General features: G+C 39.2%; 1 protein-coding gene across 1 annotated transcript in view; it reads right to left on the reverse strand.

Annotated features, from left to right (window-relative positions):
- Positions 1-9,114: 9,114 nt before the first annotated feature.
- The window catches only part of gpr179 (G protein-coupled receptor 179), a 339,778-nt gene continuing 326,125 nt past the window's right edge, over positions 9,115-22,767 (reverse strand). The window contains exons 10-15 of the mRNA XM_061230418.1: positions 16,504-16,606; positions 13,591-13,737; positions 10,840-12,176; positions 9,617-9,723; positions 9,416-9,556; positions 9,115-9,131 (exon numbers count right to left, since the gene is read on the reverse strand). Coding sequence (XP_061086402.1) covers positions 9,115-9,131; positions 9,416-9,556; positions 9,617-9,723; positions 10,840-12,176; positions 13,591-13,737; positions 16,504-16,606 — 1,852 coding nt within the window. The remainder of the gene's footprint in view (positions 9,132-9,415; positions 9,557-9,616; positions 9,724-10,839; positions 12,177-13,590; positions 13,738-16,503; positions 16,607-22,767) is intronic.

Genomic DNA, 22,767 nt, shown 5'->3' on the forward strand with positions numbered 1-22,767 from the left:
ACATTTTGAAACTTGATTTATCTTTACCTCAAAAATGTGTATGGCTGGCTGGTCCCGCTGCAGCTAAAAATATGTTTGCACAAAGATGGAAGTCACCATACTCTGTGTCCTATCTCATTGGGTAAATGGCTTTCTCCAAATTGTCTACATGGAGACATCGATTGCTTGGATTCATGGAGCTAATTACAGAAAGTTGCTGCTACTGCAAAATTTCTTTTTTAAATTTTTTATTTGGGCTTTCTTTTGACTGTGTTCAATGTTTTAAGGGGGAATTTTTTATTTTTATATCCATCCATCCATCATCAGCTGCTTATCCGGAGTCGGGTCCGGTGGCAGTAAATTAAGCTGGGTATTCCAGGTGTCCCTCTCCCCAGCAACGCATTCCAGCTCCTCCTGGGGGGATCCCGTTCCCAGGCCAGGAGAGATATATAATCTCTCCAGTGGGTTCTGGGTCTACCTTGGGGTCTCTGCCCAGTTGGACGAGCCCGAAAAACTTCCAAAGGGAGGCGCCCGGGCGGCATCCTGATCAGATGCCCGAACCACCTCAATTGCCTCCTTTCGACACGAAGGAGCAGCGGCTCTACTCCGAGCTCCCTCCGGATGTCCGAGCTCCTCACCCTATCTCTAAGTCTGAGACCGGCCACCCTACGGAGGAAGCTCATTTTGGGCGCTTGTATACGCGATCTCGTTCTTTCGGTCACTACCCAAAGCTAGTGACCATAGGTGAGGGTTGGGACGTAGATCGACGGGTAAATCGAGAGCTTCGCCTTTCGGGTCAGCTCCCTCTTCACCACAACGGTCCGGTGCAACGCCCGCATTACTGTTGACGCTGCACCGATCCGCCTGTCGATCTCACGCTCCCTTCTACCCTCACTCGTGAACAAGGTACTTGAACTCCTTCACTTGGGGCAATGACTCGTTCCCAACCCGGAGGGAGCAATCCACCATTTTCCGGCAGAGAACCATCGCCTCACACTTGGAGGTGCTGACTCTCATCCCGGCCGCTTCACACTCAGCTGCAAACCGCTCCAGTGCATGCTGAAGGTCACGGTCCGATGAAGCCAGCAGAACCACGTCATCCGCAAAAAGCAGAGACACAATTCTGAGGTCACCAACCCGGACACTCTCCTTACCTTGGCTGCGCCTTGAGATCCTGTCCATGAATATCACAAACAGGACCGGTGACAAGGGGCAACCTTGGCGGAGTCCAACACCCACTGGAAAAGTGGAAATATATTTTTATATTCTGTTTGAAAAGCATTTGATCACACAAAAAAACACTAAAACACAAGAATGAATTCAGTTTTTAATTTAAGTTTCAGACATAAAAAATAGATAGTTACGCACATACATTAAAACAAGACTGTAATAGTTTGGTTTACAATGTGTGCCAAACCGAAAGTCTGATCCAGAAGGAAGACATGGTGATGCTTTTCTGATTACACATGTTACTGTATCTACTGTTTCACACAAGCCATGTCTCTCCCCAAATTGCATGTAGGTAGAGCAGCAAACACATGCAGGTGACACAGTCTACTATTTTTGTGACACAGTGGCAGAGATTGTCGGCAAAGTGGCACATCGCAACCATTACCTTCTTTGGGGAGAATCCTATACATTTGTTTCCTTATTTTATATGTTTTTTCTAGAACTGTATTTGAAACTAAAACATACAAATACATGTGTACACATAACATCTTCATCTTAAACCAAAGACATTTCTTAGAACCCAAGGTTTTCTCCCAAACAATGTGTGCAAAGTATTTTCAGCAAATCTTCAAATAGGTCCAGTACATACTAAAAAAACCCAAGACATACAAATGATTTATGAAAAATAGGGTTAACAGTATAAGTCCCCAAAATTCCTCAAAAACAGAAATTGTACCAAAAACGTTAAGCCTTGCTGTGAAATGGACACTGACATTACCATTTCATGTAGTATGAGGATTTCCAAAATTCTGAGGTCAAGCCCCCCCACACTTGGTTTGCAGCCCACATGTTACAAAGTAAGAAATTGTTGTTGCTAAGTTTGAATGATTTCAAACAGTATATCCTGTTACCATAGTGGTAGAAAAGTGCAAGAAATTAATGCAAAAAAACCCACACTGGCCCAGTGCCAGCCAGAGAGACTTAAGGGCTTATAATAGGGTTGGAACAGTTTTTTTATTTTTTGGCTATACCAAATAAAACTACCTATTCAATCTTCATTGGTCTGTTACAGCCTATTAAACATCCTGATTGGTAATGCATATGGTAGAATATCAAAAATTGTATAATCAGTTATTCCACAAACATTGTAATTGGTATATTTGTTATACATAAGCTCTTACTATGTTTTGCTAGGCCTGTAGCAACTTCGCTATTCTTTTCCCTTAATAGCGAAGTTAATTGTTTATTAAAATGGAAGGCTAATACTAACATTACACACAGTTGCTAGGTCTGACATATGCAGTAACATATGTCTGTGAAGTGCTTCTAACCAAGCTTGTACCATGAGTATTGCATTAGAAACAGCTATTATATTGGCCAATTCCATCACATGAATAGCATAGCCTACAGTAAAATGCACTTATGTGCTTTGCCATCTCTGTACATGGTCTCTAATTAGCTGACATATTAATTCAATACGTCCCTATCATCAGTTTTTCTATGAATGCCCTTTTTCATCCACAATGATATGATTTGGCTGGGTAATAGCCAATTTTAGCTGTCAGATATGCTAAATAGTAGGCGATAGTAAATTGCTAATGTCAGACATCTGATGGCTATATAAGAAAGGGAAGTTTTGCTGGTATCACTTTTCATGCATATGGCATTTACTAGAGCTGGTCATGTCCCAATGGTCCTTTCATTTATACAGTGGATTTTTTTTTTTGTTTCATTTGGTGCTTCTGATCTGCCAGGCAGCGGGAGATTTTCTGTTTTTTCCACTTGTTGTTCAGGCATATGCACACTAATCAACAGCAGTCTGACATACTTGCAGGTTATGACAGTGGGGGGACAGAAGTGCATCATGAGAAGCTTGTATTGTCATGAAAGAGCTGAAAAGTCTGTTTCCAGAAGTGATGCAGTACCAAAATACTCACCAGAGGGAAACAGACATTTGAATCATGGTTATGTTTTGTTTTGTTTTTTGCTTTATAAGTGCCTCCGATTCACTCATGAAAGAATAATTTACCTCGAGCAATTAATACAATAGTTCCAACTTTATTTGTCTACTCATTTCACAAACAATTGGATATTATATTGTTTTTTAATTTTCCCAGCACATGGGAAGTCAATAAATATATAATTGAATGTTTCATTGTGCTGGCATTATTAGAAAGCAAGTAAATCCAAGTATTATTACAAATTTTAATTTATCTGCAAATATCTGCCAGTTTCTTTCTCATTTTGGCCGCTCTGGCTATGTCTGATTTGTGAGTAAAAGACAATCCGAGATGATTCAATGCTAGATTCACTAATCAAATCGAAGTTCACGTTCATGAAATGGAGTAAGAAATGAAATTTAATTAATAGGGCCTATAGTACAAAAAAAACCTTGGATTGGTGTAAACAGCTGGCCTTTTTACACATCCCTTGACTAAGAAGTATGTTGCTTGCTAAATTGTATCTGCAACGTGGATAAATAAACCCTTTCTTTTTTCTCTATCTTACAAAGTCGGGGTATGGTTTTCTTCTTGAACAAGGGATATGTGTCAAGTTAAGTTTCACCTTATCACGAGCAGTGAAATCTACAGCTAAATCCATTCAGCTGAAAAGCTGGCCATACAAACATTTGCATTCCCTCTGTGTCTGGCAGGGGGCTCTGAAACAGCTGGGTAGCTGGTCATCGCTGGATTTTACACCAGGGACAGCTAACATCAGCAAAGTTGCATAACAAACATTTGTTTACTTTAACCAGAGATGTTCACAAGTCAAATGCAAGTCCAAGTCAAGTCTCAAGTCTCTGAGCTAGAGTCCAAGTCAAGTCTCCAGGATGGTGCAGCCTAAACAACAGTATGGCTATAGAAATTCATCACGAATCCTATGCAAATTGAAGATATAGAAACCAGAAGTGTAGAAGACATATTTTGTATATGACATGAAGTGTGTGACAACTGAACAAGCAGTATTATCAGGGGCACAAAAGATAGTGGTTATTTCATTTATTACGTTCATATATCAATCAACTACCACGCCTGAGCCAACGTTTTGGCAAAGCCATTCTCAAGATGGCTGGAGGAAAGCTTGCCAGAACCTCAGGTCTGGTGTGGTAGGTAATTGATATATCAATAAATAATATAAAATAAATAATAAAGAACTCTGTGTGACTCATACAACTCATAATGTAAGCATTACCATGGGCTGTAATATAAGATGATGGTCAATAACAAAATAAAGACTGGTTAATGCAGCTTTATATGGATAATCTCCAATTAAATTTAGTCTAGGACTAGGCTTAATATGCATCTGGAACTAATTATAACTTTATTTGTAAACAAAGTTGCAAAGTTTTTAAATTTGAATCACGTTGCAGTATTGGCTTATTGAACCTCGAATCCTAAGGAATGCGCATAGTAAAATTATAAATAATTTCAAAACCGCATGCAACTACAGTACATGCCAAACTCGGTTTCTACGGTAGCTTTTAATGTTAACGTCAATTACAAACAAGCTCTCTCGAAAATACAGTTCATATTTGTATGACACTGGAACACCAAACAATGTCCACACAACTCGTACATAACGTCACCTAACAAGACATTCAAAATCACTCTGTCCTGCTTGCATATCGATCTTAAAGATCATACTGAAAGGTTTTTAAAATAGTGCAACCCTTGATCAGGCTCCAGATCAAAATCCCATTACATGGCCATTTTACTGAAAACGCAGCTGCTTGTGTGAAGTACATTGACAATTAAAATGTATGGGGCTTTTCAAGGCAACCTGAAGAAGTTTGTTTTATCGTTACTCGCTCATGGTTCTCTAGCTTGCATAACTTTTCAAGATCAACCATTTGAAATGCAAGCCAACATCGCTACAACTTGGCAGTCAACAAAATAAGAAAATATGCGCTTCTGTTATACTGATTAAATGGTGACATGAAAATTTGCTATACTGAGTCTGAAGCACGTTATGTTAACACAATAGTGAACAGTGGTGGGATCAGCTCCGGTGCCAGTAAACTGACTTAAATTTCCATATGAGTTTTCAAATGTTTGTTGAAATTTGACGCTGTTGCTCCCACATCTTTTATTTTAATTCTCCATATTTTGCTAGTTGCAATCATTTTATTTGGCTCGGTGAGCCTGAATTATTTAAACTCAAAGGCCAGGCCACAACATGCAGAACTGTAATCTTAGCAAGCTATGCTGGAGGAAATACAGCGTAGGGTGTTGCAATGGTTACTACTAAAAGGCACATGGTGTGGCGTGTAAAATGGCATTCGGTGTGTTTTAACTAAGGAATATCTTTCATATGAATAACTGAAAAAAAAATCATTGGCCGTGACATTATTCACTTACTCTTATTGTTGTTAAGTCCTTATTGAGTCGAGTCTCAAGTCATTTTTGGACGAGTCCGTGTAAGTGCGTCTCGAGTCTTTAACGTTAAATAAATGTTTGTACTGATCAGCTAATGTTAACAACATCAACGTCTCTATAATTCTAGTTCCAAATACATTGCCTACAGTCCACTCGGCCCCACATTAACTAGCTTGGCTGTATCGAGATTGCAAAGTATGCATTTGAAATACACACAAGCTAACTTGCATATTGCAGTACGCAGTGGGTAGATTTTTGTAGTGAAAAGCAATTGTGAATGAAGCAACTTGAATGTATTAACGTTAGCTGTAGAGAAAACGTGGATGCCAGATTACACAGATTACACATCACCTTTCATTTGAATGCAAGACTGGCAAACACACTTTTTTTAGAGCAAGAATAGCATACTTAAATTAGCAAACAACAATCAGCAAACTTTTATATAACATGGCAGTGTCAATAGCATGTTGTACTTCCTAAATATATTTAATTTAATAGATATAGTGACCATGACAACACTACACTGACTGAGCACCTTACTAATGAACACTATACTAATATTCAAAAAGCCTCAATTCTTTGTGGCATGGATTCCCCAAGATACAAAACATACCTTTGACAATTGGTGTTGATAGTGGGAATGTGTCTGACCCACTATGCAATAGCAGACTGAACGACAGAGAAGGGGAAATCAAAAGTTTGTATTGGTAGGCCTACATTGCAAGGTTTAAGGTCTTTGATGAGCCTGTCAGTGAGGTTACTGTAACAACGGAAGGAACTGAACTGTAATACAAACAAAGTCTCTGAGGTAGAATATCCATTCACTTCATCCGTATTTCAGTGAATATGAAGAGAGAGCTGGTACTGGTTTCTTTCCGAAAGTTAAATTTTAAATGTGTGGTGCAGGGTGGAGCTGGTCCAGACTGCAATTTAAAGTAAATGGTAAATGGTTGGCATTTATATAGCGCCTTTATCCAAAGCGCTGTACAATTGATGCTTCTGATTCACCCATTCATACACACACTCACAGCGATTGGCTGCCATGCAATGCCAGAGAGCTCATCAGGAGCATTTGGGGGTTGGGTGTCTTGCTCAGGGACACTTCGACACAGCCCTTCGACACGGGGAATCGAACCGGCAACCCTCCGACTGCCAGACAACTGCTCTTACTGCCTGAGCCATGTCGCCCCCATTGAGCCATGACGCCCCCATAGTCCATATGGATTCAGAACTAGTAGTGTTATAGAAATGTGGAGCCATGTCGCCCCCAAAGTCCATATGGATTCAGAACTAGTAGTGTTATAGAAACGTGGATGTTGTTAACATTAGCACATAAGTCAAACATTAACTTAATGTTCCGTAAACAAATGTTTGTTAAACATACAAGATAGTTAGCCAACATTAGCTGTTGATATTCACTTCTAAAGCCAGACAGGGATGTAATCTTACAAGCAATCTATTATTAAGTTTGCTAACTTCAGAGCAAAATGGAGTGTAGACAGCTGTGTGTGCACATGAACTCAACAATACATTTCTCAAAGAAAACGTAGTTTGTCCACTTTTTTTACTTCACAGCAGTGGTGATAAAACTATAGCTGGGAAAAGCCAATTACACTATACCCTCACAAAAGCAAACACTAAACCACTATGGATTATGGGCTATCTTGCTACGAATGACTTCTCGGCCTGTTACAGGCCAAAATTCAACGCGACTGCCCCAACTGTAAGAACCTCACAATTATTCTTTCCCGTCGGGCAAAATTAATACCACAGGAGCAAACCACCAAATGAAACAAGAAACCACTGTATAATAAACCATTAAAAGTTTCAATGTGAATCAATACTCTTTAATACCAGATTGCAGAAACCTGTAACTTCCCATTTTTTATTTTACAAGCAGAAATATTTTTTGATAAAGTCTCACTCACACTATTAAGATAACGTCTGTGCTAATTATTGTATGTTTTCAAGACAATTTCTCTTCATGCTTTAAATGTTAGAGTAAGCCAAAGTCAAGATACACATTTTCTGCTTGTCTCTTGTTCACACACTCTGCTGTATACGAGTTTGAAAATGGAAACATCCAGGGCTGTATGGAGGTAAGCACATTTAATCATTCAGCAATCAGAGTGAAAGCAATGTTGCAAGAACTGCCACTATGTATGGATATTTCTGGTCAACAACAAATGCTTTGTGACATTCCAATGATACTGCTTCATTCCATTATATGGTAGTTTCACATTTAAACACTTTGCCAAGTTTTACACATATTATGTAAATATTTTAATGATTACAGCATTCTATGTACATACATACAGTATGTTCCATTAGCTTTATTTTACATTTTTCTGTTCTTATTTTTCCCACTGGAACTTAACTTTTTGTGGAAATGCATCCACAATAACAGGGACACTCAGGTTCTGCAGGTCCGCAGGATAAGCTGGTTTTTATTTTCCCCATAAACCCCTTTTGACTCAAGGAACCAGATATGGTTAGTTACCTTTGTAATCAACAGCAAACCAGAAAAAACCCTGCAAGCCCTCCCCGACCAAGGTTGAGAAGTCCTTCATCAGATAATCAAATTAGTCAATTGAATTGAAATGCTCAGAAGTCGTTTGAGATATTTTCACCTTAATGTTATTGTATTAGTCAGTTTTCTCTGAGAACTCATAACATTAACATCTCAGGATGTAGTAAAGAATTAGGCATGATGAAGAAAGGGGACAGCTTCAAGACTACTTTCAATCAAGGAGCGGGAAAGACATGTCGGCAGAGCAGTCTGGCAGACTGTAGCCCAGTGGTGTACTGCCTTTGAGCAGATTTAGGAACACTATAGTCATTATGATTATCCCAGCAAACTCCAGAGGTTGTGAAGTCAGAGTATATTGTGGTGTCACAGACACAGAGTGACTATTTTGTGGCTCATAAGTCATCAGGGAAGACAAATGCCTCAGCAGCACTCTCTGCATCATTGTTATCAACTCTGTCTTCACATTCCCAGGGAGGGATGTCTGAATTGCTATGTTCCTTATCAAGCAATGGCAGTGTGACCTCCGTCTCCCAGGGGCACAGTGCATCACGGCGAGATAGAGGTAGATTAGTTTTAACTCCATCTATCTTCTCTGAAAGGGCCACTTGTTCATTTGAATTCCCTTCTATCTTGGAGTGTTCTGGAGCCTTGGTGCACATTTCATCTCCTGTAGTCTCACTTTGTTTATCCTTCTCCCTGTGCCAGATTTCCCTCTGGTTAGTTGTCCCATGTGTTATTTCTGTGTGTTTTGCAGTTAGTGCAACCATTGGCACAGGCCTAACTTCCTTGGTTTCCAATGGACAGACACCAGCATGGACACCCTTTTTTTTTTCTGCCCTTTCCTCTTTTTTTGCCTCTTCCAATGTCAGTTCTTCACTTTCCCAAGGACAAACATGAGCATGAGCACTGTACTCTGCCTTTATCATTCCAGGTGACTGAGTTTCCCATGGACAAATGTAATCAAAGATGTGTTCCTGTTTTTTTGGGGGTTTTTTCGACTCTTTTATTTCAGTTTCCCAAGGACATACATCAGCACGGTCATGTTTTATCGCCATTTTTTCAGGCTCCTCCATTTCCTGTATTTCAGCAAAAGCACCGCCATTATTACTTGTTGCCTCTAATGGCTCAGCCTCATCTGAGGATAACCTGATAGCTGCCTTCTTAACAAGACAAGGTTTTACATCCTGTGTTTCCAAAGGATAACAGATATCTGTGTTGATGCTTGAATGCTTTGATGTAGTACTCTCTCGTCTTTTTGTAGTTTCTTTTTCTTTTAATTCCTTAGGGCAGATGCTTTCATGTCCACTCTGCTGTTGATGTTTTTTCTCTGCTTCATTGACACTCTGCTTATCTAGGTTACTTTCTTCCACATCCCAGGGACAAATCTCTGCTATGATGCTGTGCTGTTTAATTGGTGTTTGTTGGCTTGACTGAGGAATGTCCCAGGGGCATACCTCTGCCTTAGCACTTGTCTGAATTGGAAAAATTTGGTCACCAGACCCTTTAAGAGTTGTTATGATAGTGTGCTTAGAGTATATCTCCTCTTTCTGGTTCTCCTCACTAGGAATGTCTTGTGTTTTCCCAGGGCAGATGTCAGTACGTAGACTCTTCTGCCTTTTTGTTGTCGTCTTTGGTTCCTCTACGTCCCAGGGACAGACATCTACTAAACTGTCGCAATGCATGTTTTGTTGGGATGATTCAAGGACTTCCAAGGAGTACCCTTCTGACTTAACACTCACAGATGGTGTTTGTCTATCCAAATCCTGTCTGGTAGCAGTGGTAATATTAGGCTTTAGGCTGTATTCAGCTCTCCACTGGACCTCCTTGCTTAAAGAATCATCTTGTGTTTCCCAAGGGCAGATATTAGCAAGGTCACTGTCTTGTGGTGTTAATGATTTATTCTGTCTTTTGGAATTCGTAGACACTATATTGGTATGCAAACTCTCCAGTCTTTTTGTCTTCCCTTGATCCTCAAGGTCCCAGTGGCAGACATCTGCTTTCAAGCTTTGTTGTCTTTGTGGTGTGTGCTTACATGTATCAGGAATATCCCAGGGACAGACATCTGCTACAATGCTCTGTTGTCTGTGTGGTGTCTGCTTACATGGATCAGGATCATCCCATGGACACACTTCTGCCTTGACAACAGTTTGAGAAGGAGGATTTATTTCCTTTAATTTTGTAGTGGTGTTTCTAACTGTGTCTTGTATGTTCTTATCCTTTTTGTTCTTGTTGTTCTGATTTGGAGTATGTTCTTGTGTTTCCCATGGACATATGTCTGCATAAACACTCTGTTGACTGCTTATTGATTTTCTCGTTTCCTCTGATTCCCATGGACAAATGTCTGTGTGGTCACTAGCTTGTGTCTTTGTGGTTTGTTCCTGCATATCCCAAGGACATATGTTTGCATGTGCACTCCTTTGCCTAAGTATTGCCACTATATCTTTAATCCCTACTGAGGAAGTTTTTACACTGTCTGTCTTGACAGAGGAGACGCTGCTTTCTTTCACACTCCAGGTATCTGGTATGCTGGTCTGCTGTCTCTGCATTTTCTTTTGAAATAGCTTCGGACATATCTCTGTATTGACAGTCATCTGAGCAGATACATTTTTATTTGTAGTATTTTTATTAGCATTAGCTATAGTGGACTCAGATCCCTTTATCATTAAATTATACTTATTTGAGGGATGTTCTTCCTCCATTTCCCGAGAGATGTTAGCATGTGCACAATCCTGGACTTTTATCTTCTCTGATTCATTTTTTTTCTGTGTACAACTCTCTCCCAGCATGCTCTTCTGTTTTTTTGTGTCTCTCTCCTGGGACTCACTGGAGGACACTCTGATTGCAGCCTGCTTAACGAGAGATGGCTTAGTGCCCTCCATTTCCCAGGAGCTATCATTTGTCACATGTCTTTGCTGTTTCTGTACAGGTGATTTATTTGGAATTAGAATGTAGGCTTGGTCTTTGTCATGCTTCGAGGGCACATTCTTCATTGTGGGGACTGTCTTGAGTGACACAGGGGAGACAACCTTACGATCCGAACCATATTTTTTCTTATCCTTTCCACTAGCTTTCCTAGACCTCACTAAGCCTTTTACAGAGAGGCTAAAGCTACGAGGGGGGCCATAACAGGATAAGACTGGAAGCTCTTTCAGTCTCACATGGACAGTGATAGGAGAACCGGGTGCACTGGATGAGACCGGAAGCTTAAATTCAGAGTCAGATTCCTCATTTTCAATTCTAACAGGATCTCCTCTTTTACTCTCACCCTTCTGCATTTCCTCTCCTGACAGCATAGTGCCATCTCTTGGAAGATCATGTGGTAAATTGTCCCAAGGGGAAATCAAACTTTGCTGGCTGCTAGGTGTTTCTACTTTCTCTGTAGTGCTTTTGTCTTGAGACAAAGCATAAGTGCTATGCTTCTGAATCTTTTCACGGAGGTGATCTTCAAGCTCCCAGGGGCAGACTTCTTTATCAAATGCGCCAGTCAGAAGAGGATTTGTAGTTTCTCTACTGATTGTGGCACGATATTCTGAATGATCTCTCTCCCAAAGGTTTGCTCTGCTATGTGAGGTGTCTTGAAGACTGCTCGTCTTGCAGGGATGCAAAGAAGTGGACATGTTATTTCTTGTCATGACACTCAGTGACTTTTGTAACTTGTTGGGCTCAATATGTGACTTTTTGTCAGCTGAAAGGTTGTGGGCACTAGCAGATTTGTACACCAGTGGCGCATTATCCACAGACTCCGTGTCAGAATGCACAGAACACTTTTTTGACAGACTCTTTCTCATTAAAGACTCCAGCATTGTGGGTGGATCCGTAGTGTCACTAGAGTAGAACTGTTGATCTCTCACATAGTCATAACTGCCCTGGGATTTGTAAATTGAGAGAACCTTCTTATTGGATGACCCTGAGTGGCCACCTCCTCCCATAACCATTGATCCCTCCCGGTCCTCATGGATACACTGATGGTTCTTTGATTCTGGTATTTCTGTTATGCACTTCATAATTGAACGTCCTAGAGTCCGCCGAGAAATGCGTTTCTTTTGCAAGTGAGGATTTTTTGAAGTCATCTTTTTGGTCTTGTGTATCTCCAATTGGGAATACAGCTTCTTCAGCTCATCCTAGGGCAGGGATATAGGAGGGTGACAAGAAAGTGAAGTAATGAAAGAATCAGGAGAGGATCACAGAGGGAGAGGACCAGAGCAAGATGGGAAGTATATGAAGGAAAAAAGAGAAAGTCAAATTGGTGTAAGGAGAGGGAGAGAACAGAAGTATTACAAGAATATACTTATATGTGCGTGGGGATGTGCATTAAAGATCTTTCCTTCTTTAATGAAAAACAACATACAACATTATTTGTAGTATTAGATTCCAAATTCTAATTCTAATTATCAATAATAAACCAGAAGTATATTGTAAATATAACAAATAATTGGAAGCTATTTAAATTGTATCTATATACTTACTTGTCCAGTGTTGCATCTTAGAATTGTTTAGATTTCCATGTACATCTTCTTATATATTATTAAAACAGAATCAAATCAAGACATACATGCCCTTATTCAACTGACATGGACTACCCTGATCTTAATTACTGTCAGCTCAGACACTTAAGGGTGTTCAATGGTTTTGCCTCATCCCATTCTTTGTCACCAGTACTTTGCTTTCAACCAACATGGGCAAGCTTGTAAATTTTTCATATTGATATATAGCAAGTTTTACTGTTTAATTGTGCCAATAATGTGCATTCTATTAAACCGGAATCTTGATAAAATTCTGTGATACTGAGTGATATTGATACATAGATAAAATCAAAGACAACACTTGCTGTTTGGACATTGCATGATTAGCCACAGAAAAATAAGAAAAATCATACAAATGCAACCTAAATGCCCAAATGAAAATATGGCTTATTATTTATAGATATAAAGTATAGTGCAAACATCGTAGGCACAACAGTTGAAAAGTAAAGACAAAAATATTTGATGTGACCACCTTTCACCTTTAAAACTTCCAAACAGACTTCTTCTGCCAACTTCGGCTGTCTCAATAGTATTCTATCGCTTAATATGTTACTGTATTTAACAAAATATAAAAAACATAACATTTTTGGGAAAATTAATGTTTGGAAATTAAAATTTGCTCTTTACTACCCACACACTAATGCAGAAAATACCAAATTCATAAAACTAAGGGTACCTAAGACTTCGGCACATTACTGTACTTGTGACCTACTCTATATTGACCCCAAAACATATTTGAGGTTTAGAATCTAATCACAATGGGAGGAACACATATGTGAAGCTGGCCATCACGACTACAACTGATTACAGTAGAACGGGCCTTGATTAGTTATTTGCTTGTAAGACATATTTAAGTGTATTTGATTTGGCCAATTAAGACACGAAAATAAAACCCCTTTCAGCTGTGGAGCTGGGAGTGTGTAGAAAGTATTTAAGTTCCTGAAGCAAGGATCGGGACCTGTGAGAGAACACCTGTGTATTAGAATGGTTCCAAGGGGGCAAGGGAGTTTACCCGAATATCATCGGGGTCAAGGCTATGTTCACTCCAGGCTGATGTAAAGCTGCTGTTGAGGTAGGAACCAGAGCGCTGCAGATCCACTTCATCCTCATACACCTCTGCTGCTATCTCCTCCCGTAGTGGCTGTGACACATGCAGAAACTGAAACACAAACAAATAGTAGACACATATGTACAAATGCAGTAACATGTAGAGTTGCAGGACATACAAATACACACACGTGTGTACACACCATCTCATTTTGGTTTTCTGGGGAGCTTTCATTTAGTGGCAACTCAAATTAAGTGCACAGCAGCATCTCTTCAATAATGTGGTGGTAGGCAATTATGAGGAATAGAAATAGAAAATTTGAGCTTCATAAGCTGCTTTCTTTTGTGCTAGAGCCTTCTAAAATTTAGGGGGCCTTCACTTAAAAAGTGACAAGTTGCATGAAATCTGATTTTTTAAAATGGATATAATTCTACAAACTGCCAAATCATTTTGTATCTTGGGAGTACTTAGGGCCAGAAGTGTCACATTTCATGTTTATGTCATGTCATGTTTTATGTTTAGTTATTGTCTTGGTCATGTTATTGTCATGTCATGTATTCTGTTAGTCTAGTATCACCCCGTTTTTATGTTTCATGTCATGTTATGTTTCATGTTTAGTTGTTGTTACAATTTAATTGTTAGTCTTGCCATGTCATGTTATTTAGTTTGTCATATTTCGCAAACTTGTTATGTCACAATTTATGTTTCATGTTACGTTGTACTGGTCATTGATTAGCATACACTTTTTCATGTCTTTCTGCAAATCTTGCATTCCTGCTTTTTCTCTCTCCCTTTCTGTCACTCACACCCTAATTGTTTCTATTTCCCTTGTCAACTTACTAATCTACTAATGCTAGATCAGGATTGGGTAATACTAACATTCTAATCATGTGTTCATGTTACCTTACGTTTCTTGTGCATGTCATTTACTAATGCTAGGGCAGGATAGGTTTATTACTAACGATTACTAATTACCTTGTTAACTTGTCAACCCTCCACACCTGATTTCCATTATCTTGCTGCTCCCTTAAATGGATATGCAATGGATATGCATTAAGAACATAAGTGCATCTTGTGATGACTCGCCTAGATCACACACATACTGCTGTTCTAGCCCCAAGCGCCAGTTTGATCCATACAACCCATGTTTCTTGGGCAGAATCCGTGCATCTGAAAATCATTGCAAAAGGCTTAGTACATCTGTGCTTAGTGTGTAGACTTCAAAGCTGCTGTCAAGAAAGATCATCTCATTTCACTTTGGAGATATTGGGCCTTAAAAGTGATATTTATTTCATTTTGGGGCATCATATCTGAAAATGTAAACATATTTCTGATGTAAAAAAATTTTTGTCTGTAGAAGTCTGGAAGAATGAAAAAGACCTGTCTCTTACAAATGAATCAAACACATCAGGTGACTAACAATGACAATATAGCTCATTTAAAATGCAATTCAGTTAATTTACACATATTATGATGCCCTGGTGTGCCACCATCGTGCCAGGTGGGTGTGGGGATACGCACAAGTCACCGGCTGAGCGCCACTGTGTTGGAGTTCCACCCGGGGAACGAGAGGGTCGCCTCTCTGTGACTATGTGTCGCTGGGGGGAAAGCTCTGACTGTCGTTTATGCTTTCAAGAAACTAAATACTTTACAAAATCTTGGGGGTAAAGGACAATTATTATGGTGACTAACAATACAACCCTGATTATTTTTATTTATTATCTATTTACACGGCGCCTCGGATGGTGCAGTGGTTAGCACTGCCGCCTCACAGCAAGGAGGTCCTGGGTTCGAATCCCCGTCGGCCGGGGCCTCTCTGTGTGGAGTTTGCATGTTCTCCCTGTGTCTGTGTGGGTTTCCTCCGGGTACTCCAGTTTCCTCCCACAGTCCAAAGACATGCAGGTTAGGCTGACTGGAGAGTCTAAATTGGTATGAGTGTGTGAGTGAATGGTGTTTGTGCCCTGCGATGGACTGGCGACCTGTCCAGGGTGTATTCCTGCCTTTCGCCCAATGTATGCTGGGATAGGCTCCAGCCCCCCTGCAACCCTGCTCAGGATAAGCGGGTTAGGGTAATGAATGAATGAATGATCTATTTACACAGGGAGGACTCATTGAGACGTGTCTCATTTTCAAGAGTTCCCTGTTAACAAAAATCAGTAGAAGCAGTACAATATGACAGGAAATACATTCTACAATAGAAACTAATACAATTTAAAAGTAAAATCAATCAAATCACAAATTTTACAAAACATGTACAAATCTCCTCTGCTGTGATGTTCTCACTTATTGTGAAGTTGTCTGAACATTGATTTTCATGGCTGCTACCATTAGTTCAGATATACACTATGTACTTATGTAATTTGGCAGTGATTACCTCTTCATTTCTTTGACAGAGCATTAATTACTAAAAAGTACCAAGACACAATTGGTACATTTTAAATACACATAGCAACAAAATATGTACCTAATTGATTTTGAGAATCAGAAATGAATCAAATCTGTTCCTCTGAAAATAATCTATTTGGTTGTTGATTCAAAGAGAATATTTGAATCCTCAGCAGCCTGCCCAGTGGTACATGCTGTTTGAAGTAGACCACCATAGTTACAGTACCCATAGCAGGTATTAATGTATTGTGTGTTGGAAGCCTCGTCAGTGCATAGGTCAATATAATGTTCTTGGTGCTTCTGTAAATTTCCTATATTTTTCGGCTTTTGCCAATCATTATCTCTTCTTTAAAACATGGTTTTTGGGTTGAGTATATCGCTTACTAATAAAGCTAGAACAGAGAGTTTGTTACTTCCAACAAAACAGGTACATGGTAAATAAAAAGGGAATATAGAAAATAGTCCAGTGAAAATTAGTTGTCTGATGGGTACCTTAGGAATGAAGAGCAGGCCAAGTGTCACCGTCACAGTGACATGTGTGTGGATGAAAAACAGCAGCAGCATCCAGTCTGGGTGCAGTGAGGGCATGGCAAATCTGTTGAAGATATAAAAATATCAGCTCTCAAAGAGGAATCAAAAGTAAAGAGATGAGAATAGTCTTTCAGTAATCGGTTAGTATTTTGTTAACACCTGTTTTAGCTGTTTTGGATAACCAGCTTCTTAATATTAACAGTAAGATCATAAAAATATGATATTAATTTGGCACCTTGGTATGCTACATTTTTATTTCCCACATACTTTTAGCCATATTAGTCAAAACGTCACCCACTTTTAGATTCTGCTCTTAAAATTATTTAAGATCTTAAGACTTATGCTAAATTCATATAGCCATCTGGAAATAATGTCACAATTTCCGTGTGAAGATTACTATAAATAAGGAAAACACCAATCCTTGTGGATCAACTGGCTACAGTAGCCTACTTTTCTCAGATAATATCCCATCTATTCTTCATCTATGTTCTATACTGAAACTAATTCTGTAGACCAATCTGACACAGATATTATCATGCAGACTTATTTCAACTGCAATACACAATGAGTAGGGGAGACCAGGGAGCAACTTAACACTTTTAGGTTTTCGCTTAATTAAAAAATATACACTCACCAAGCACTCTATTAGGTATTTATTAGACTTATTTTTTTTTTACTCCTACTGCTGTAGCCTATCCACTTAGGGTTATGATGCATTGTGTGTTAAGATATGCTCTTTTGCATACCACTGTTGTAATTATTAGTTGTGGTTATTTGTGTTACTGTCACCTTCCTGTCAGCTTTGACCAGTCTGGCCATTCTCCACTGACGTCTCTCATTAACAAGCCATTTCTGTCTCCAGGATTTTTGTTTTTTGTTTTTTGCACCATACTTTGTAAACTCTAGAGACTGGTGTGTGTGAAACTCCAAGCAGATCCTGAGATACTCAAACCACCCTGTCTACCACCAACAATCATTCCATGGTCAAAGTCAAATTTTTTCCACATTTTGATGGTTGATGTGAATGCTAACTGAAGGACATCAGGGACAAAATTGTAGACCTGCACAAGGCTGGGATTGGCTACAAGAAAATAAGCAAGCAGTTTGGTGAGAAGTTAACAACTGTTGGGGCAATTATTAGAAAATGGAAGAAAAACAAAGTCACCGCCAATCTCCCTCGGTCTGGGGCTCCATGCAAGATCTCACCTCTTGGGATATCAATGATCATGAGAAAGGTCAGGGATCAGCCTAGTACTACACAGGAGGAGCTTGTTAATGACCTGAAGGCAGTTGGGACCACAGTCACGAAGAGAACCATCAGTAACACACTATACCGTGAAGGATTAAAATCCTGCTGCGCGCGCAAGGTTCCTCTGCTGAAGAAGGCACATGTACAGGCCTGTCTGAAGTTTGCCAAAGAACACCTGGATGATCCATAGGAGGCTTGGGAAAAGGTGATGTGGTCAGATGAGACCGAAAGAGAGCTATTTGGCATCAACTCGACTCGCCTTGTTGGGAGGAAGAGAAATGCTGAGTACAACCCCAAGAACACCCTCCCCACTGTGAAGCATGGAGGTGAAAACCTTATGCTTTGGGGGTGTTTCTCAGCTAAGGGGACAGGACGACTTCACCGTATCGAGGGGAGGATGAATGGGGCCATGTACCAGGAAATTCTGGGCGACAACCTCCCCTCCCTCAGTGAGAGCACTGAAAATGGGTCATGGATGGGTCTTCCAACATGACAATGACCTAAAACATACGGCCAAAGCAACAAAGAAGTGGCTCAAAAAGAAGCATATTAAGGTCCTGGAGTGGCCTCCACCAAGTATTAAGTCCTATTGTTCTATGGATCAAATATGGATCATGTGAAAATATGATATTAAATTAATAAAATGTATATGATGTTGTTATTGTGGATTATTTTGTGATATTCTGTCTCTCAATGTTAAAATGTACCTATGATTAAAATTCTACACAGTTCCATTCTTTGTAAGTGGGCAAACCTACAAAATCAGCAAGGGATCAAATAATTATTGCTCCCACTGTATATTCTGTCTATACTAACCAAATATGACAACATTAATATGTAATGAATGTAATATGTAACAAATGTCTGGGAAGAAATGGATAAGAGTGACCTCTAAATAGGACCAAATAGGTACATGGTCTAAATGGAATATACAAAGGTCCAATTAAAGGTTATTGTGGCTAATGCATTTATAATTGGCGGGACCATGTTGGAACACAGCATTCCGCTCTTTGGCTTTTCCATTACTTTGGTAGAGGATCAGTCCATCTTTGTTCCAGAACCTCTGTGGCTCATTTCTGTACTTCTTTGGAAATTGTCACCTTCCGATTCTTACTACTGATGAGTGGTTGGCATCTTGTGGTATAGCCTCTATATTGCTGCTCTCTAAGATTTCTTGGAGAAGATTGTTTGTGATGTCACTGACTGATGTTTTTGTTCTTTTCTTCAGTGTCAGGGAAAAATGCCCTTTTTAATATTTCACAGGTGAGCCTTGTCTGATGAAACAGATCCACAGTAAAACAACGATAGCTTGAGTTTAACTTTCGTATTTATTTGCAAAGAAATAACAGAAAGTGAGAGATTACCAGCTTTCTGATTTGAATCAGACATAAGACTTATATACAGTTTTCAGTACTTTCTCCCAGAAAGGGGAGCTTTACCAAAACAAGACATGAAGCTGGCCACTAACATTTATCAGTATTTTGTATTCTGATTACCCCTTGTTGACCTTGCTGTAAGAACGAAATATGCTAGCTACCCCCTTCTAGGAGAAGCAGAGACATTCAGGTCAAAGGCTGCTGGGAGAGAGACAGAGAAAGACTCCTAGTAAGCACTTCATGAGAAAGTGGTCTAATAGTAATAAGGATTAAAACTAAAAGCTTAATTTCTATCACATGATTGTCTTTGTTAACACACATTGTGAATTAAGAATCAGTTACAAATCAATTAAGAAAATTACCCTTACAACAGCTCTCACAATGTTTCTGCTGTTGTTTTTCATGGTCAACCTGTTCAATGTCTATAGCTCAATACGGCAGCAGTTTTTCATTTTCAGGACATTCCAAGTTGTTGTACAAGCTATCCCCAAAGCTTGTGCAATGACTCTGTTCGATTTCCCCTCTTTTCTAAGCTTCAAATGCAGTCTTCACAGGCAAAACCCAAGGCTAAAAGAAACTGTTGACATTCAGAACTAATTACTGATTAACCAATCGATCTAACAGGACACACCTGTCAGTCACATGTTCCAATACTTTTTCTCATCTAAGAATTTGGTGGTCTGATACAAATGTTGATATGTTCCTAAGTTGTTTAACAAATCTAGATAAAACTAAAAAATACTAGGAAATAAAATCTGAAATTGGGATCTGTCATCTCGTGTATATCTTGAGACCTCAAATTCAATTGTCTTCAGTGTATAGCAAAAACTAAGGAATTGTCCTTGCTGTTCCAATACTTTTGGTGGGGACTGTATATTGCATATTCTGGTATGTTCGGCAGTATTCTTTTATTGCTCCTGGAGCAGTCACCTATTCCTGAGGCATTAAGACATCATCAGTTAAAACAGATTTATGAAGATCTCGATGAAGATTATAGCATGTTGCTATAATACATAAGTTACATTCTTGCTCAAATGCAACAACGTTATGTTTCAACATGCCCTGTGTTCATTTGTTCCCCCGGTCTCCCCTACTAAGGGTGAGCAATATCTGTATCAGTAGCTGTTCAACCCATAGAGCATCAATAAGACCTGGAGAGGGTGGGAGGGGCCAGGCAAGTACCCGTAAGTATGCATGCTGAGAGACTCATTGACTTCAATGTAAAAACCCATGTTAATTTAACAACCAAAGAAAACCTAATCGGTCTCATTTTTATCATATATTTCAGGATGTGTATTCATTTGTAAAACAATTATCTTTTGGGGTGACATTGGCTCAGGAGGCAAGACCAGTCGGAGGGTTGCCAGTTCGCTCCCACCCTGGGTGTGTCAGTTTCCTTAAGCAGGACACCTAACCCCCAATTGATGTGCTGGTTGGTGGCTTGCATGGCAGCCCATCGCTGTTGGTGTGTGAGTGTGTAAATGGGTGAAAGAGTACAGCGCTCTGGATAAAGGTGCTATATAAATGCAAACATTTACCATTTTAGTCCAGAGGTTTTGGGAAAATATTGCATTTTAATACAAATATATTTTTTCTAAGTGATGGATAGGCTATTTAACTACAGTGCTTTAGCTGACAATGTAAGTAATAATGCAGTTAACATAGTGTGCTAGCTTGGCTCAGTGTAATGCTAAGCTAAAGTCATTGCTACTCATCTACTGAAGAAATGAATCATTAGATAACTAGTAATATTCAATCTGACCTGAACAGGTCAAATCACTGCTTGCTAGTTAGCTAGGTGTGAATACAATTACCAAATAAATCTCTCAAGATGGAACACCCAACTTTCCATAAGAAAAATGAAAATAAGCTGAATGAAAATATTTCAAAGCTGATCAATAACATAGGCTATATACTTACTTTGCTGTTTGCAGTCATTGAGCAATTTATTTACTAACATTAATATTTGTATCAGTTGGTGTTGACATGGCGAACGTTAAAGTTACATAGAAATGGCCATTCCTTAGTTAAAATCAAAGCTTTGTTACTTTGTTTCTAAATTTACTCTGCATAAAATGAATGCAGTTATGGGAGGAATGACAGCAGAATGGGCTAGAGGCCATTATGTTATGCCCTGCCTAATATAGTCAAAATGATGCCCTGTATTGTGACGAGGAGGTGCGGAGAGCCAAGCGCGACTACAGGTGATCCTAAGTAAGCGAACACACGGAAGTGTCCGCCACCAAGACCCCGGGGGAATAGCAGAGACTGTGGTACAATAGGAGGCAGCTCTGAACAAATAAGAGCCCCAAATAACGGCTCAAAAAATAAAGCTACCCATCAAAACCAGGGCGAAGAAATAACAACAAAAAACAGAGTGCATAAACATGAGCACTCAACCCCGAACCGGGGGGAAACCCAAAATAAATGTACAACCTAGTGTAAAATACTAGGCACCGAAAATAAAACACCAGGAGTCGCAGCTCCGGAAAACTTAGAAATAAAAGTACATAACCGGGACACCTTTTTTGTGATTCGAAAAAAGGCTCAGAAAGAACCGATACCCAGCACAATACCCGACTCAACTACCAGAGTCTACCGTGTGCTATACCAGCTTGGGTGACAGAGCGTAAGTGTACAACGAAGCAAAGGCCAAAGGAAAATGAGGGCTTTAAATACTCTCCAGAGATAGGTACCTGCCTGGCACTAATGACTACCAGGTGAAGGTAATAAAGCACCCCCCTGGTGGCCACAGCTGGTACTCCCTCCCAACCCTGACATGTATAACCTATAGAGCCCATCACCAATCTCACTATCACTGTTATCTTGACTGAGCTCAAGTTTCATTTCACTGCACTCCTATATTTTGGACTGTACAAGGCCAGATAATCTTTTTCACATGTGCACCTGTGCTCCTGACAGAAAAGTAAACTTAAGGCCCTGTAATGGGATAATGTTTTGCTATTATCTGTATTATCAATCAATCATTATAGTAGCATTGACTTGCATATTATTATGCTCTATCTTAAAACAATGATATATTTTCTACATGGATATAAAACAGCATGGGAAAGCCCAGCAAGGCATGGATGCATTGAACACAGGAGGATCAATTAACAAAGTAATTCATTAATTGTTTTTTAAAAAATTGGCACGCGGACAACACCCATTCTGGTAACACTCTATAATAACGATCCTTACAAGTCATTTATAAGTTATTAGTTCATGATGAACTAATCATTAACAAATGTTTTAAATACATTTGAAAATGATTAATAAATATTCTTTCATATAGAATATGTTGTTAGTCATGAACTACCTAATGAACTAATCACAAATAAAACGTGTAAATGATTGGAAAACAATGGTTATTATGTTAACTAAACATTTACATATGATTTGTAGATTAATAAATAATGGGTACTTAAATAGATGATATGTTGTAAGTCAAGTAGAAACTATGAACTTAATCATTGATAAAACCTAAATAAATTATTCTTAAACAATTAATTATTATGATAATTAAATATTTACATATGATTTGCATATTACTCTTATTAAGAAGTTATTAAATACTTACGTAAATGATTCATAGATAAT

Source organism: Conger conger, chromosome 2 (assembly GCF_963514075.1).
Source record: "Conger conger chromosome 2, fConCon1.1, whole genome shotgun sequence".
Taxonomy (NCBI): Eukaryota; Metazoa; Chordata; class Actinopteri; order Anguilliformes; family Congridae; genus Conger; species Conger conger.